The 18446-nt window shown below is 61.8% G+C and overlaps 1 protein-coding gene across 1 annotated transcript in view; it reads right to left on the bottom strand.

The window, feature by feature from the left end:
• LOC101620301 (calmodulin-binding transcription activator 1-like) overlaps positions 1-18446 on the bottom strand; it is a 303066-nt gene that overhangs the window by 42409 nt on the left and 242211 nt on the right. The window contains exon 16 of the mRNA XM_012722063.1: positions 15679-15813. Coding sequence (XP_012577517.1) covers positions 15679-15813 — 135 coding nt within the window. The remainder of the gene's footprint in view (positions 1-15678; positions 15814-18446) is intronic.

The following is an 18446-nucleotide window of genomic DNA, read 5'->3' as shown; positions in this document are numbered from 1 at the left end:
GTGCCAGGCAACTCCCCTGGGGATTCAGGAGCGTCCAGTCTCCTCATCTCCCGCTCAAGATTGGCCGGCTTGAGCTCCAGGACCCCCGCCCGCTCCTCAGGCCTAGTTAGCGTGCAGAAGTTCTGGACACGGCGGCTTACTAGCTTCTCTCTCTTCTGCCCCAGACCCAGGGCACACTTCTCCAACAATGCCTTCCCGGGTGTCCCTGGGAGCCACCTGCCATCTTCCCTTGTAATGTCTATAGTCCTGCTGCTGTTACTTGCCCGGCACGCCCCCCCCCCTCCCCACCTCTACCCCAGCCTTGCACACGCCGCCGGCGAGAGCCAGGCAGACTTGCCGTGAGGCCCTCTTTTCCCCTTCACGGTCAGTTATCTTTACGATTGATTATGTCTCTGTTCTGCCACCTGAGTTAGAGTCAAACGGGGCAGTCTCCCTCCCTCAGCGCCTGGAAACAACCACAGAACTTGGAAGCCTGTAGAACTGAACAGAGGTCCAGCCACACCCATGAGCCAGGAACCCAGAGAGGTCCTCTGGGGACTCGCTTCTGGGCTGCCCCCGACACTGAACCTCAGCAGGCCCCACCTGCTCCAAGCCTTTCCGGACAAAGCCGTGACACTGAGGAAATGCGGTGGCCTGACGAGCCCCGACTGCCTCTGCCCGGCACTCACCACAGGCCAACCGATAGCACGCCCACATTTTGCTCACAGTCTTCCCTTTCACATGCAGGGGGCCCTCCTTGTTCACCAGGGTGGCTCAGACCTTCTCACCTGCTGTGGCTTTCCCTGATTCTTAGCGACACGACAGGGGGCCTTGCTATGCATTGCTATGTCAGCACCCTGTGGGCAATTGTGGGTTCTGTGTGCTTTCTGGGGGTACTGGCAGGGCCCCACCCAGAGGCAACTGGAGACAAGCCACCCGGGTCAAGGGCAGTGTCTCCCACCTGCCGCCTGTGCACCCATTCGCTGTACCTCGTCCGCGGGGTGAGAGCTCAAGGAGCCCAGAGAAAGAAGCGCGCACACACTCCAGTTCCTGCACCTAGTGCGTGCACACACGTTGCACTTGGTACAAGTCCACGCTCTTTGCTACAAGTCAGGACACCTGGGGCTGCACCTGGTGGGGGCACTTCTGGGAGGGCAGCAAGGCCCTGTCCTGCCCTGGGCACTGGATTTCATTTGCGAAAACTCCCTCAGCTGCGTTTTACACACTTAATGATACTTACGCCTTTCCAGATAGACATGTCCATTAATAAAAAGTGTTTTAAAAGTTAGTTGCTACTAGCTAAGATGGAGACAACTCTAATCCCCTTGAGAGCAGGCAGGAAGTCGGACTTCTCCTGGCCACCAGCACCATGCCAACGAGGCTTTAAGCACCTGGCTAGTAGCTGTTGAATTGCCTGGAGTGGACTGAGCAATGGACCCCTAGGGGAGGGAGGCACTGCTTTTGCACCCTCAGTGCCAGGGAGCCCTGGCTGATGGGTGTCCTGACGCGGGCCCCCATACCACAGTTCAGGAGAAGGCACCTCCAGACATTGCCAGGTGGGGTCTCACCTTTTTCTGGGCTGCATTTGAAAAAGGACAGGTTCAGGAATCCGAGAAGGAGACCAGGGGACTCCCTGACCCTTACCTTCCTGCCGCAGCCCATGTCTACATGGTCCTTGAGAAAGGTAGGCTCAGAGATGCTTCAGCACATGGGCTGTGCCTGGGATGGAGTTGGGGCTCCGGCCCACGGCCTGGAATGGCCGTTTCGGGCAGGCGGAGGGGTGATTCTGTAGCAGGAAAGCCCCTCACTGTTCCCTGGCTGGGCTGCATGGGAGAGCTGCTGTTCTGATCTCCCCACTGCTGCTCTGTCTGGGATGGGAACGCAGGCATGCTGGGCCAGGTGCAGAAAGCCAGGCAGAGCGCGGCCAGCTGGGCGGGTAGCTCTGCAGCCGGCCGAGGCCCTGGCAGCTTGTGAACCAGGGCCCACACCTGTTCTTTCTTCAGGTTAAGGTGAGGCAGGGCACGCAGCCTATGACTTAGCTGCGAGTGTACCTGGGTTGCTCTCCAAAATAGAGAAATGACTATGACTCAGTGATGAGTCCACAGTGCCTAGGTCAAGTGCAGTTTTCCCCCTTGAAGCAGATGTGGTGAGTCCATATCCAGGCCTCACCTCTGCAACTCAAGGATGCAAAGGAGGGAACTAGCATTTGCGGATGCCCTACGTCAAAGTAAACGTTCACTCAAGATGTAGCAAGGAGAAAATATTTCAAATCCTGTATCTGACAAAGGACTTGTATCTACAATAGAAAAAGATTTTTTACAGCTAAAAATAAAAAAGACAACCTAGTTCTAAGAAAGTGTGCCAAGGGGGCCTCCCTGGTGGCCTAGGGCTTAAGTCCCAGCATTGTCCCTGTAATGGCCTGAGTTTGATCCCCGGCCAGTGAGTGACCCACATGGTGTGGCAGACCTCTTCTGACCTGCCTGCTGCTCCCCTCAGCAGTGGATTTCAGTAGATGTGCCTGTTCTGCTCCCCACTCTGTCTTTCGTGGGTCCTCTCATCCCTGTGCCTCTGGCCCACACCCCATGCGAATATAAACAAAATCTTAAAAATGTGCAAAAGAGTAGACATTTCTCCAGGGAAAAGACACAGATGGCCAAAAAAAGCCTTTAAAAAGATGCTCAACATCACTGGTCATCGGGGAAGTGCAAATCCAAACCAAAGTGGGACCACAGCGCTAGGATGGCTGGCATAAATTAAAAAGGGACAATAATAAGTGTTGACAAGAATATGGAAAATTGAAACCCTTCTCCCTTGCTGCTGGGATGTACAATAATGTAGCTGCCTTGCAAGACAGTCTGGCTAGTCCTCAAAAACTTGAGTATAGGTTACCATTGTACCCCACTATTCTCTTCCTCGCTATGGACACTCAGAGAAGTATAAACATACATAAAAACAATTACTCAGCAAAAAAGAAAAGAACTGATACACACTAACTACAACAGGGATCAAGAGTGAAGACATTACACTAGTGAAAGAAGTCAGAAGTCAGCTGCGAAAGACCAAGCGCTATGACTCCATTACGAGGTGTCTAGAAGAGACAGATTCATAGAGATTGAATGCAGAGTACTAGCTGCTTGGGCTTGGTGCGAGGAGGCCTGGGGGGCAGGGATCTGAGTGGGTCCGGGGTTTCTTTTGGGGGAAATGAAAATGTTCGAAAATGAGATCATGACAGTGACAACACAAGCTGCGATCTTATATGCCAAGTGGGTGAGTCACAGGGTATGTTAATCACATCTCAAGTGCAGGAGGAAGAGAAAAGGAACAGAGTGTAAGAAAGGCTTTGCGATGAGCTTTGCAAAAGAAGGCTGTCCCCAGCGGAAAGGGTCGGAGGGGCACGTCCTGAGCGCCCCTGCTGCTCAGCCAACAGCCTGAGAAGCTGGGGCTCTCAGGACATGGGGCAGGCAGGCTCCACCAGGAGACTGCCCCAGGAGGAGACAAGGGGGAGGGCAAGGGGGTGGGGATGGAGGGGTGGGGTCACATGTGGGGCGCTTGGTCCCGCTGCTGATGGCTTCTGAAAAAGCCAGGTGAGTCCAGCAGATTGCTACCTGCCACAGTGCCTCCTTGCCAGCTAGAGAGAACAGCCTCATGAAGGTGGGGTTCCCATGGGAAGTCCTGACATACTGGGGTTCTCCATCACAATGACTGGTCGACTCAAGGTGAAGGGACCCTTCGGGGAGCATCTCAAGACACCTCAGCTGAGCCACATCTGCTCTTGGTCAGGATTCATGACCTTCCTTCTAAGGGAGGTGCTCAGGGTGAGGGAAGGCCTGGGCCGGGGTCCAGCTCCTGTACCTCAGTTTCCCCTTCAGTAAAATGAGGTCTAAAGCTGTGTAGCTGTGTCCTGGCATCTGTCCAGCACGGCCTGATGCAGCAAGTACCCATTGCTTTGGCTGTAGGATTCTGGTTTTGAAATGACCACTGCGTGGCTGCGCCCAGGCAAAACTAGCCAGCCTCCTGGCACTGGGAGAACTGGGTGTTCTGAGTGCTGGGCTTTGGGGGGGGGTGCAGTGTCTCAGAGAGGTCCCCAGCTTCTCAGGCTACTGGCTAAAGCATCTCCTCCTCCCTCCAGATGAGAGCTGACCACCTGCCTGGGCTGATACTAGTCATAGTATAATTTGCCCTGGTGTCAAGTACATTTCTCCCCTCCTTGGAAGGGGGGAAGTCAGCACCATCAGGAAGCCCACTGCTTCCTGAGGAAATTCTGTTTTGAAGTCAGTCAAGAGATTCTGGGGCAATCGTCACCCCCCCCCACCACCACCACTATAATCGACATAACCATCAGTTTTCACAGAACAGCCGCCTCCTTTCCACATGCGGGGCTAGAGAGTGGAGCAGCTCTCTGTTGGGCCTCACAATTACAACCAAGGGGAGCCAGAAGCAAGAGTGGGTGCCAGGACCCTCCTCCACAGACGGCACATGGAAACAGGGCCCATGCACTTTCCCAAGCCACAGCTATCAGCTCAGCACCACCCTTGGGATCTGGCTCTGGAAAATGCACCTCAAAGCCACTCCAAGAGGCAGGGAAGGTGTGGTCCCCCTGAGCTAGACTGGCCAGGCCCGCTGGCACACAGGCCACGCCCCTAAGGCAGGGTATCCGGGACGTTAGCGCTCTGCCCAGGAATCAGAGGGCCTGCACACTGCCTCTGAGTGGGTGGGAACGTGACATCATAGAGAGGTTGGGCACGGTGACAAGTCCACACCGTGGCGAGGAAACCCCAGCCCTGCGCAAATGCCAGCGAGAGCCCGGCTCCGGGTGTCAGAGCCACAGCCCCACCCCGGGGCTCGGGGAGGCCCCGTGACAGTGATGAAATCCCCACACGCAGGGCGCCCCAGTTTGGGGGAATAGCTCCGTCGGGAGCTAGATCATTTCCCCCAAGTGCATATGCGGAAGCTGTGATACCCCGCCAAGCAGAAAGTGACCCCATTTGGGAAGGGCCTGGAGAGAGGCGCTTCCGTAAACACCGCTGTGGGGTGTCCTGCCCCGCCCAAGCCGGGGGTCTCCATCAGAGGAGTGGTCACGTGGCCACGCCGGAGGCCACCAGGGCACACACGAGGGGACAGACGGGGGGAGGGGCCTCAGGAGACCCCCCCACCCCAGGAGCTGACCTTGGACTTGCAATCCCGCGCCCCGAGAACCCCCGTCTGTCGCTCAGTGCCTTGTCTCTGTCAGAGCCCCACTTCTGGGCACCGCTGGCTTGTGCCGCATGCGCTGGGCCAGCTGTGACCCACCCACGCGGGCCTTGGTGCCACCTCTGGCCCCTTCCAGGCCACTCAGCCCTGTCAGGGCCCTCCCTGCCCTCCATCCTCCGCAGAGAAACTCAGGGAGCGCCAGCCTGGGCCAGAGAGCAGCGCGTTGGCCTCTCTGGTGGGAGCGGAGGGGCGCAGGGGCGAGCGCCCCCGAGCCGTGGGGCGTCCTCCGGCAGGCCTGCTCTTTCACAGGGACTGACCGCAGGAAGCGCCAGTGTGGCTCCGTATTTCCCCGCGAGGCACTCCGACGTCACCTCCCTGACAGTTGCTGCCACGGAAACCTGAAGCCCCAGCGCCTCGGGAACAGGCCTGGAGAGCCCCCTAATTTTAGGGGAGCACCTGCCACTCCCTAAGACTATTGGAACAATAAATGCCGAGGTCGGGCGGGGACGGGGGGCCCTGCCAGGGCAAATCCGGTTTCCTGTTAGCGCGGATGGGAAGACACAGCCCCAACGGGAGCAGCAGGCCACACACACGCGGTCCCCCAACCCCGCTGGCTGTTCTTTGGTGCCCCAGGCCCCTTCTCCGTGCAGCCAGGCCCCCCATGAGCTGGGAGCTCGGCCTTAGGCTGTGGTTGGCATCCTGGGAGCCGGCACCGGGCACCAGCAGTGCAGTCCCACCCACGCTGCCAACTTCAGTTCACTTTCAGCCTCTCACTCAACACAAAAGAGCCCCCACTGTCTCCCTGACTGGGGGTCAAACACGGCCTCGCCAGGGACGGTGGGAACGGTGTGCTCAAGCCAGGGGAAGGCTCGGGCTTCCGGCCGCGGGGACGCACTCTGCTCAGAGCTGGAGCTTTCCCGTTGCTTCTGCAGGAACAGGAAGCAAGATGACGACTGAGCCGCCAGCCGGCTCCCAGGGCACTGGGGCTCTGGGCGCGCCGGGCCAGGCCCTCGGATGTCACCGTAGACACCGCTGAGCACTGACGCATCCTTTGTGTGTTAAGGACCACACTGAATTGCTAACATCTTAGAAGGTGGCTGAAAGCTGCACGTGTGTCCTCCCTTTCTCTTAAAGGAGAATTATGGAACTGGAATGCCGTCTGCTCAACTCACACACACACCCCCTCCCTGCCGCCGGCCCTTGTCTGCACCTCTGGTCACTTATAAGGTCAGATCCTTTCCCGTCAATGTTGGAGAGGGTTGTGGCGGCGGCCCAGAGACTCTGGGGTTTTCTTTAGGCTCCCAGCCTCCAGCATTGGAGAGGGACGGGGGAGGGGGAGAGAGGGCAATGGGAGGAGGCCAGGCAACTCCAAATGGAGCCACCTATCACCCTGCCACAGCGAATGGCGCCCTCGGGAGACAATTCATTGAGAAAAGAACATTGCTGCAGCCAGGTTTGCCTTCTGTGGGGGGTAGCGGGGTGCAGGTTTGTCTGCAGAATATGGCCCGGGCACAGGTGAGTCATTTGAAGAGGTAATTGAAGTACTAAGTTAGAACAATAACCTTAGCTGTCAAAGGGGCCTAGAATTTCTCATTTTAGTTCACATTATGCTGGGCTGATCTGTGATCCACTCACTTTTATATCCCCACCCAGGAAATCTGGAGCTTTGCACGATATTCTCTGCAGAAGTGGAAGCATTCACCCAGACCATTTTTCATGTTAAAATGTGTCCTTTGGCCCCAAAGAGTTGTCGAGTTGCTGCCCAAGGCCTGTGCAGGAATGGTGCCTTGAACACAACAGCACAACACAAAACACACCAGACACTCAACACACACTCCTCGCCCGTCAAAGATGGCTGGGGAGTGGGGCAGGCAGATGAGGGTGAGGAGGGGAGCCCTGTCCAGGTAGTTGTGGGGTGATGTTTGGCTACACAGAAAGACCAGCACTGTGGGAAATTTGGATCTCGAAGCATCCACACCTGGAGACGGGATCTGCCAGGGAAGAATCACTCATGCCCACAGGATGGAGCCGCAGTCCAACTCTGGACACGGAGGCTCACGTGACTGTTGCTATTTGTGATACTCCATGAGCACTGTCACGTGGATGCTGGAAATGGGACACTGTCTATGAAGAGAAGGCCACAGAAGCTGGGTGTTTGGACCTCCATCCATCCATCCACCCATCCACCTGTCCATCCATCCATCCACCCATCCACGATCCATCCATCTGTCCATCCACCCATCCACCCATCCATCCATCCACCCACCCATCCATCCATCCATCCGTCCAACCGTCCACCCGTCCATCCACCCATCCATCCATCCATCCATCCATCCACCCGTCCATCCATCCATCCACCATCCATCCATCCACCCACCCATCCATCCGTCCATCCATCCATTCACCCACCTGTTCATCCATCCATCCATCCACCTGTCCATCCATCTATCCATCCATCCACCCATCCATTCATCCACCCATCCGTCCATCCATCCATCCCATCCACCCATCCATCCATCCATCCACCTGTCCATCCATCCATCCGTCCACCATACACCCCCCCATCCATCCATCCACCATCCATCCATCCATCCATCCGTCCATCCATCCACCATCCTTCCATCCATCCATCCACCATCCATCCACCCATCGATCCACCCATCCACCTTCACTCCCTTGAAGAAACACTTATTGAGCACCTTCTGTGTTCCCAGGTTTTTTGGGGGGGGGGAAGAATGATAATTTAAGACAACAGTCCTTGGCTTCGGGATTCAGCTATATTCTCACCTTTGTCAGTTTCACCTGCACCCTGACCCATCTTATCCAATGCCACCCCCACACGGACATGCCACAGACTTTGCTCTCCTGCCCACACTCATCCTTGCGTTCTGAGATCTACGTCCACTTACTCTCTGTTGACTTTTTGTCCCAAAGCCCCTTCAAGCTCAGTCCAAGCCTCCAGCACGATGACATCTAGCCCCCATATCTAATTTACATGTCCCCTCGATGTCACCCTCCAGCTGTCCCTTGGCTCTGTCCCTTCTCCCAGGTGCTCAGAGCCCAACATCAGCTCTGAGCTGGAGGGTGGACGGACCCCCCCACCTGCTGGCCTCCCTCAAGCGGTGCCCTGGCGAAGGCCCAGGGCGCTGCTCGGGCTGAGGCCTGCTCAAGCCACTGCCGCTTGAACTCTCAGCGGCGTCTCTGGGATGAAGCCACTGCCCTCGGCCCATCGGGTCTGCGCGCCCAGCCTGGCCTGCCTCTGCGCCCGCACATGCCCTTCCCACCACGAGCTGTTCCTCAGCCTGAGTAAGCTTGCTCCCCCTTCCTGGAGTTAACGCGGGCAGCTGCAGCTTTCAGCTCCAGTGTCTCTTCAAAAATCTCTCCCAGACTCGAGGAGGTGCCCTTTGCCATGGGAGGGTCAGCCCGAATGCCCTCTAGATGGCCAGCTGGGTGAGCCCAGGGACCCCGTGGGGTCGCCCGCTTATTTGGATCCAGCACGTGGCCCAGTGCCTGGCCCTCACGGGGCTCCACTATCAGACGGTGAGCAAATGACCACGGGGAGACAATCGCCAGCGAGGGGCTTTCCGAAGTGAGTCGGGGAAGCCAACGCCAGGAAGGACCCCACGCGTGGGGAGGCGGGAGGCGGGTGCACTCCAGCTGAGCAACAGCGGACGTCTCGCGCACAGTCCACTAGGCGCCGCAGGGGAGGCGGGAGGCACCAGAGGGCTCGGGCTCCCGCAGCACCTGCTCTGCAGGCAGGGCCAGGCGGCGGCCATCCAGAAGGTGGGCTGTGGCCAGCTGCTAAGAGGCCCTGACTCCACCTGCGGGGGCAGTTACCCCGACCTTCCAGAGCTGTCCCTCGGAAGGCGCCTCCGGGGCTGCGGGTCCCCCCAGTACAACCTCACTTGGCGGGGTTACGACTGCCGGTTTCCCTGTCTCTCCCAGTGGACGCCGCCCCCCGCCCCCCGCCTGTCTCTTCCGACTGCATCGTGACACACAGCCCGGCCAAGGGGAAGCCCGCAGGGAGGCCACGGGGAGCCCAGCCCAGGCGCAAGGTGGCACAGGCCAGACAGGAAGCAGGCAGAGTCGCCCAGCAGAGTCGCTGGGATCTGAGGCCCTAGTTTACAGCCGCGTGGCGAGCAGGCGTCGGGGGAGGGAGAGCGGGGGCGAGGGAGGCCTGTAGCCCCGGACAGCAGGTCAGCAGCGGCCTGGCCGTGGCAGGAGAGGCGCCGGGAGGACACTCGCTGGGTGCGGCCGCAGCGGGACCCCCAGCTGCCGCCCTCGTCACGGCCTGCCGTGTGCCTCTGTGTCCTCTCGGCACGGCAGAGGCCCTCGGAGGCTGTGGGGAGGCTGGAGAGAGTCACACCCGGGTCCGGTCTTCGCGGGGGCGGCCCGCTGTGAGCCGCACCGCCTGTGGGCAGCTGGGCGCAGGAACTGCAGCGAGGGGCAGCTGCGGGCTTTGGAGCCGGTGCTCGCAGCCCGAGCTCAAGGCCAGCGCAGCAGCTTGTGCCACCGAGAGATACTGATGTCACCAGCTCTTGTGAAGGTGTTCGCCACCCGGCGGGGCGGGAGGGGCGAGATCCCCACGCACACCCCGCACGGCTTGGGCTCGCCGGGGGCTCCGGGTCTGCGGGAGGGCGCGGCGGCCACCCTCCCTCGGCTCCCTCGGGTGCTGGGAAGGAGTGCCAGCTCCTTCAGCCGGCCCCAGGCGGAGCGAGAGCAGCGGCCACTCGGGACAGCGGGGCCGCTGCCCTCCCTCGCCCTCGCGGCCTGGCTTCACGCGGGCCTGGCTGCAGGGAGGGCAGGGGGGCAGCGGATGCCTGCACAGTCGCCGCTTCCCTCGGGGCCCAGGGTCCTTCCGGAAGAATGTCGAGGCTGCCCTGAGTTTCCTTCAGCTTTACCTCTGGAAGATTCTAAATTTGGTTTCGGTGTGGCCGCTCGGTCCACGCCGCCCGTAGTTTGCACACACGCCTCCCGTTCTTCTCAACGAGGCCGGACAGCTGCCACACACCTGCCGGTCACTTGCTGGCCTGCGAGGCCCGGAGCGCACAGCAGGGCGCGGCAGCGGGCGTGCGGGGCAGAAGGCGGCACTGCAGCCTCTCCGACTATTTTGAATGTCCTGCTGTCCCCGAGGCGGGGGACCGGTCACCTGTCTGCTCCAGGGATCAGAAACGAGTATATTTTTAGGAGCTTTAAAAGGAAGAGGCCTTGCCTTGGGCCCAGGCAGAGCGCGCTTGGCTTTCTCGGTCCCGGGTGGAGCCAGGCTGGGCCCTGGGTGTCCCTCGGCCTGGCGGGGCACCCCCAGAACCTGATTCCTCCTGGGGGCCACCCAGCCCCTGCCAGCCGCTCCTCCTCACAGCTTGTAGGCGAGGTCGAAGTCTAAGCCCCGGGTGTCACCCCCACACCACTCCTCATCCCCGCCAGGTCAACACCTGAGAGGACGGGGCAGGGTCCTACCAGAGGCTCAGGTAGGCCACAGCTGCTGACCTGGGCTCTCTGAGGGCCTCGCTTTGCCAACAGGCCTTTCTCTGAGGTTAGGCCTCGGAGCGCTCAGCTGACCGGTATCCGCACTACAGAAGGGGAGTCCTGGGGCCGCCTCAGAAGCTGGGCGCAGCTGCCCCCAGGCCTCATGACAGCCCCACCCAAGGGCAGGGTCCCAGCCACACGGTGACCACAGCGGTCTGGTGGAGCTCAGGGCCCGGCCGTGGGGGTCTGACATCCACATTCCCTTGGGCGCAGCCAGTTTGTTGCTGCTCTGGGGCTCCCTTCGGCCCCTGTCCCCCAAAGGGGAGCAATGGGGAGGGCTCTCCCACCATGGCTGGAAGTGTGGGTCTAATGGTGTCCCCCAAATAGCCATGTCCACCCAGAACATCAGAACGTGACCTTCCCTGAAGTGCTGACCTCCAGGTGCTCACGCGTGAGACGGACTCCTGTGCGCCAGGCCGCGGGGAGCGAACCGAGTGACCGGTGTCCTTGTAAGCAAGTAGAGGCAGGCACAGCGGGCCGACGGCACGTGTCACCCAGCGGAGTGTCACGCAGTCTCCAGCTCCGGGCGAGGTGGGAGGACGCGCCCCGGGAGCACGCTGCTGGCGCTTGCTATGAACTTCCAGCCCACGGAGCCGCCAGCGAACACACTTCTGACTGCAGCCCCCAGCTTTGAGGGCATTTGTCACGTGGCCCCAGAGCGCAGACACAAGCGTCCAGGGAAAGCTGGTGTTTACAGGCGACTTTGGACAGGACGGGCCTGAGCCCCGGTGGCCGGGGTGTCCATCTTGCAAGAGCAGCTGAGGCCTGGGGCTTGGTTCCAGCCCGACCGGCCAGGAGGGAGGCAGAGGCCACCCCCTGGGCTGGGCCTCCGAGCTGGCTCTGTGCAGGGTGCCCTGGCACTTCTGTGAGATGACCAGCACCCAGGGGACTCACCCCAGCTGCAGAGAGCAGGTCACTGCCCAGGGGGCAACTGAGGACCAGGCCCCTGGGTCCCCTGGGAAGGAGAGCTGAGGACAGACGTCCCGAGGGGCTGACTGGGAGCATGAAGCTTCTGTCTGGAGTCAGGCAGCAGCTGGGTGTGGGAGCGGGGCCGTTCCGGCCACCCGGCTTCAAGGCCCAAGTAGAAGATGGGGTCAGTGAAGCAACCCCACGCGCCTTGTCCGTCAGTCCTTTGCACGAACGATGCAAAAGCACCCAGAGCCCACGCCAGGTGAGTGGACAGGGGGGGGGAAGACCCTTGTGTCCAGCCTGCCCCAACATTTCATGCCCACAAGCCAGAGCCGGCAGGCCCTGGGATGGGGCCTATGGAGGTCGCCCCCAGGTAATACCGCCTGGAGGTCGTCCAGGCGGTTCCCTGACACTGTAGTTCTTCAAGTGCTTCTGAATTTTGCACTCTACTCCATAAAACAAAACGGTAACATTTTTGTTTATTTAAAATAAAGCACTTAACCTTTGACCTCCCCCCATCTGCCCTGACTTCCTGCGGCCTGGCCTGCTCTCTGGTGTGTACAGTTAGGGCCATCCCACCGCAGCCCTGGTGGGAAGACTGGGCGGCAGGCGGGGGGCTCTGGGGCGCAAGGGGTGGGCCCAGGGGTGCATGGGGACACCTGGGGGTGTCTTGGGGTGTCAACAGGAGAGGAAGAAAGTCCGAGGCCTGGAGGCCAGTGCATGCTGCCATGCTCTCCAGCTGCCACGGGCTGTCCTGGGCTCTGGGTGGGCCTGGGGCCTCCCACTCCACTGGGGTGGAGGCTGCTGCAGAGACAGCCCCCAGGGGCGGGCGGGCTGCGCCCAGCTGGGGCCACCCAGCTGCTGGGACTCAAAGGCCAGCGGAGAGGCAAATCTTACTGTTCTCTTGCTTCCTTCCTCTGATGGGAGCAAGAGCCTCAGTCTTTCCTGACTTCAAACCTGGGCCCAGGCTGCTCCTGAGGCCGCCGCCAGCTGAGCACCCCTGGCCCTGGAGGGGCCTGCTGTAGGGGCCTGCCCAAGTCCCCCTGGCCTGAGGCTTGTGCCGGAAGCAGGCACCTGGAAGGTAAGGCCTGAGCTCTGGTCCCTGGGCCCCTCTGCCCGAGGTGAGCCAGCCCCTCCCTGCCCTGAGGGTCAGCAGGAGGGGGAGCCCCAGAAATCTGCCCCCAGGCCCCCTCCAACCCTCTCATCCATCCAGGCAGAAGCCTCAGCTGGGGGGGGGGGGGGGGGAGCATTTGAAAATAGTCTAATCTTAAGAGGCTTAGTGGGGTTGCCAGAGGGGGCAGGGGAGCCTGGGCCTTCTCACCCTGGTCTTGGGAAACAGGTGTCTGCCAGGGGAAGAGCGCCACCTCCCTCTCCAGGACAGGGGTCATTTAAGGGACGGAGCTCCATCTCCCCTGGCCAGGGGTGGGCCTGGCTTTGCTCTCTGCAAACCCTGGAGAGTCCTGCTGGGCCCATCGCACACCCCTCAGTCAGCACAGCCCCCCAGCCCCAGGGACAGTAGCTCCCCAGCCTAATCGCTAGAGCTGTCTGCCTTAATCCTTAATTTGGGAAGAGGTATTCTGGCCCCCTAAATGCATGACAGGCCCTGGGGTCCTAGTCCAAATGACCTGGGATCAAGTCTGAGGAAATCTGCTCTAAATCTGGACCTTGGGGGTAGACATGGCCGAAAGGGAGCTGTAGAGTCCTGGCCACAGGCGGTCACTCCCGGGAGTGGCTTTCCCGCCCCCTTGGCCCGACTGGGCCCCCCAGCTTGAGTCCCAGCAGGGCACTTGCCCCCAAGCCCTCCTGATCGCTGGCCACCTCCGCAGAGATTTGGGTCCCCAGAGCCAGCGCTCCTCCGTGACAATGGCCCTCCCCAGGCACGTGACAGCCGCTCCCCCTGCTGCTGGTGCAAAGGCTGCAGAGCTCAGAGCCAGGCGCCCCCCCCACCCCCCAGTCTGGCCAGCGTCCATTATCCATTTCCCAAATCAAACAAAGGCAGAAATCCCCCTCTGGAGATGGCCCTCTACCCGCCGGGGGCGGGGGCGGGGGCTCAGGACTCCCAACACTGAGGTCTGCGCGACGCGGAGGGAGACGCGCGCGCGGAGCCGCCGGCTGATCCAGACGCCGCACTGCGCCGGCCGCGGCGGGGGGGCGGGCGAGGCCCCTGCATTGCAGCTGCGCGGGGCGCCGGGGTGCATGCGTGTGTGCGCCCGTGCATACGTGTGTGTGTGCACGCGCCGCGCCCCAGTTTGCGGGCTCTGCGGTCCCCGCCCCTCCCTCCCTCCCGCCTCGCCACTGGCGTCTCCACCGCCCAGGCTCCACCTCCCAGCAGCCCAGGCTGAGATTTGCCCAGTAACGGTGGGGCAGGAGGGGCCGGGAAAAGGAGCTGCAGAGCTGGGGGGAGCCAGACGGCACCATCTCTCCCCACCCCCAAGTTCACTGCTGAGCTGCAGACAGAGCCCCTCCCCCTCCCTCTGGGCACCAGAGGCCCCGTGGGCTCAGCTCTGCGCCCTCCACCCCAGCCCCTGCTGTTGCTGATCTGGCTGGTGAAAGTCTGGGAAAATGACCTTCCTTGGACAGTCATCTGACTCCTTTAGGGAAGAAAGAATAAGGAGGGCGGCAGGTGTCCCCCTGCCCTGGAAGGGTGGGGTCTCCCGGTTCCCTGCTCAGGCCCCCTTTTCCTGCCTGCACTTGAAAGGGCCTGCGGAGGGGGCAGGGGGCCGCACCAGCTGCCCTCTGGCAGGGGTCCTGCCATGCCCCTCCCTGTGTGTGTGGGGTGGACTGGACGGCTAGGTCGGAGCTCCAGGTGCCAGGGAGGGGCTGCTGGGGCGTAGCCCGGGTCCCCAAGGAGTCCAGCCCGCTGAGAGCGGTTGGGGGTGCCCTTCCCTGGTCTCTCTGGCAGCTTCCTCCCGTGCCCACAGCCTCCTGACAGGCCCTGCTGCTTCCTGAGCTTCTGGGGGCCTGGCTGGTGTCTCTCTGTCCCGAGGTGGCAAAAAGGAAACTGGATTTCCGGGGAGCAGCGCCCCTGAGCACCCTGACCTGCCCTGTTACTCCCTGCTGGTCACCCACAGCCCAGTGCTCCAACCTGGGGCCCCTGGTGCTCCCGGCAGCCACTGCTGACCCCCAGGGCAGTGCAGAGGGTAGCGGCTGGCACCATACCCCACTGGGCAAGGCTGAGGTTTGCACACAGGGTCTCGGGCTCAGCAGCCCCCTCACCCGCCAGCAGCCAGCAGCCAGGGCAAGCCTGAGGTGAGGAGAGCATGGCTCCTGCGGCGCTTAGGGAACGGACCGGGGCACTTCAGCCAAGACCCCAACACCGCCGGCTGCGGAGGCTCCAGCCGGGTGCCCCAGAGACCGAGTGCAGCTGTCTCCCCCCACTCTGTGCCCACCGTCTGCAGACGGGCAGCTCAGCCACGGCCAACCCAGGGTGCCCGGCCCGCCTTTGGCACCCTCTCTCTGCAGTCTCCTTCACAGGGGCTCGCACACCACGGGCTCGGCCCGACTCTGGAAGACTCTGCCCTCCTGGGCACCCCCTTTGGAGTCTAGTGGGGTTCTCCAGCCTGCCACCCGCTGACAGTGGTAGTCCTGGCTGGTTGCAGATGCACCACAAGGCGGAGGCTTAGTAAGAGCAGCCTAGTGGTGGCCATCCGAGGCCTTCAAGGGACACCTGACCCCTCCTCTCCCCGGCCGTAACGGGGCTCCCTGTCCGGGCTGCAGGGCTGGGCGGCGCCCGCTTCGTGCCTTGCCGCTGCCTCCAAGAGGCTGGGGTCGGGAGACCCTGGGAACGGCCCCAGTCGGGGCACAGGCTGCTTGAAGCCTGCTTAGGGCCTATTCGAGAGGAAGCTCAAGCAGCCGGGGGCTGGTCCGGCCACTCGGATCCCCTGGCAGGGTGCAGCCACAGACGTAGGTTGACACCCTTCATTCTGTCCCAGGGAGAGACACTCGGTCTCATGGCAGAAACCAGTCCAGCCTGAGCAGAAACCCACCCCACGCTGAGCAGGACAGGACACCTGTCCACACCTTAGGCCCGAGGTCCCCAAGTGCCTGGAGAGGTGGCGCGGGTGCCGGTCTTACCGTCCAGGGACAGCCAGTCATGCTGGGAGGAAGGGAGCGTGGGCAGGGCCCGAGCTTTGTACTCAAACACCACCGAGTTGGAGATGATCTGGTTGTTGAAGGCAACTTGTAGGGTCACGAGACCAGTGTCATGGGCTGAAAGCAAAGGGAAGAGGAGTCAAGGCCTGGGAGGGGCGTTCTTCGGCCTGGTGAGCCAGAGGGACCTGGGGTGCCCCGCCCTGCTGTCCTTCCTGGGGATCTCCAGCCTGCACCTGCTCTCCCCCAGCCTCAGGGGGCATCCTGCCCTCACCCCATGCCCTGTGCAGCAACTGCTTGTCTGCACCCTCCCCTGCAAGGGGGTGCTGAATGGATGGATGGATGGGTGGAGGGATGGGTGGGTGGGTGGAGGGATGAATCAATGGCTGGCTGGCCGCCCCATCCTGCCCACAGGGGGCCACCTTCCCCGGACCCGCCATCACTGCTACCTATGCAGCTCTTGCTTCCTATTGCTTTTGCTCCTTCCCTTGGGCCGTCCTGGCCCTCTGAGGGTGGTGCTGTGTATTTTTAGAAGTCCTCTGGCTCCCAATGGAGCCAGCGCTGGGGCGGGGCCTGGCACGCTGGTCCTGGGGTGCAGAACTGGGGTACTGGCTGGTGAGCTTCGGCAGGAAGGGCCCTCATAGGGCTCATTCAGGGCTCTGGCCCTAACGCCGGCACGGTGGGCAGCGTGGGCAGAAAGAACAGAGCCGTCTCCTCGGTGCGAGAGCAGAGCCCACCCTGTGAAGGCCTCTTTTGCCTCGGGGAGAGGCCGCTGCTCTGTGGTTCCTGCTAAGATCTCGGGGGCTGTGGCCAGGGGTCCATGGTGCTCTGTCTTGCTGGGCCTCATCTCCGGGGATGTCACGGCTACCTGCTGCTCTCTGCCTTGCTTTTCTGGAACACCGGCCGCCAGTGGCCAGCCGCCCCAGGACAGACTTCCAGGGAGGACGCAGGGGGATCGAGTTACTGTCTGGACTCTCGGCTTCCGGCACTCAGATGCTGGTGGCTGTCCCTGTCGCCCAGTCAAGCCCGCCTTCCTCCAAGGACTCCGCACCCGGCCGCCCTCACTTCCTGTGCGAAACCAGCTCACCGGCCTGTGGCCTCTGTCTGTGCCAGGTGTGTGCTTGTGTGTATTGTGGAGCCCCGGGAGCAGCCGTCAGCGGTCAGGTTCAGGGGCACCGTGGGGTTCCCCCTGTGCCTTCATCCGGTGTGACCTGCCATCTGGCCACGAGCTAAACCACAGGCTCCGTGTTGGGAGGGGTCCTGGAGGCCCTCCCTCGGGGCCCCTCTGGGCAGGGGCCTCCAGCTAAGTGCAGAATCGTCTGGGGCTGCTCCTGTGCCCCCGGGCAGAGCCCCAAGCTCACGGCCACTTGCTTCCTCTGGACACTTGCTCCGAGATTCCTCTACCAGCAGGGTGAAGGATCGCCAGCCCCACGTCACCTGAGCCTGCGTAGCTTGGCTCCCCTCAGCAAGGCCCTGCCTCTGGGTAGCCCCCGGGGGATGGAGGGTGTTCTCCCTCTCTCCTGGCACCCAAGTTCTCCGGAGGGCCCAGAACGTTGGTGGGCGCAGAGGCACGTGATGCTTTCCCGGAGAGACGGAGCAGAGAGGACCCGTGGGTCCAGGGCGGCACTGTTCAGCCCATGGGCCAGCCCTGGGTCCGCCCCCCTCTCTCCATGCCCTCTGCCACCGCTCCAGTCCAGGCCCCACATTGCTTCTGGCCTGTGCTCCTCCTTGGCCTCCGGCTGGGGTCACCCTGAGCACGCCTGAGACCAGTTCTTTCCGGGACAGTGTTGGGGGGCCACCTTCCAGTGTCCCCACGTGACAGCAGTGGGATGCACTGCCCACAGGGCGCTCGGCCTCAGGTGAGGCAAGAAGACTCGCTGCTGCTGCCTCTGACTTTCCTGCTTCTGTTCTTCCTCCCTGCAGCCCTTCCCCCCACAAACCCAGAATCCTCTTTCAAAGACAGTCCAAATCAGCCCCTGCCCGACTGAAAACGAATGGCTGCAAGTGAAACCAAATTGCACTTGGCCATGGCGTGGAAGGTGCCGCTGGGGCGGCCCCTGTCACTGCTGCAGCCTTGCAGGGTCCAACTCCCTCTGCTTTATAGCCCCCAACTCGCCCAATCGCTTCCTGCCCCAGGGCCTTTGCACCTCCCCTGCCCTCCGCCCAGGTCTCCCCTCCAGCCCGCAGACTCCCATAACTGCAGGGCCCAGCGTCCCGTCCGTCTGGAGAAGCCCCCTCGTCCTCCGCCCACGGGATCTCCCTCCTGTGTCTGGGCTGTCACCACATTCCAGTGCCCAGTTGTCTCGGTTACTTTGTTTCCTGTCTCCTGGTGCTTGGTCCGGGACGGGACTCAGTAGCCGGTTTTGAACGACTGCTTCACCAGGCCGGGCACTGGCTTGCTTCGTTTTGAATTTCATCGTTCGCCTCTGGGGGGCCTCCCAGGAGTCCAGGTGGGGCTCTAGCCACCAGAGCCTTTGAGTGCTGGCTGGGAGCCTCTATCTTCGCATCGGTGGCATCCGTTCCTGGCCTACGCCCTCCATCGCCCGGAGCCCAGGCTTGGGCGCCTCCCGCGGGCCCTGGGGCGCTGCACCTTACAGCAGACGGGCTCTGGGCTCAGAGCTCCGCACCCAGCTGCCCAGAGCTGTGCTGTTGCTGGGGTCGACTCTCCTCTCCGGGTTTGCCAGCCTCGACTCTCCTCTCCGGGTTTGCCAGCCTCGACTCTCCTCTCCGGGTTTGCCAGCCTCGACTCTCCT

The sequence above is a fragment of the Condylura cristata genome, unplaced genomic scaffold (genome assembly GCF_000260355.1).
Source record: "Condylura cristata isolate star-nosed mole 26May11 unplaced genomic scaffold, ConCri1.0 scaffold00008, whole genome shotgun sequence".
Lineage (NCBI taxonomy): Eukaryota > Metazoa > Chordata > Mammalia > Eulipotyphla > Talpidae > Condylura > Condylura cristata.
This window is presented reverse-complemented; position numbering and strand designations above follow the sequence as displayed.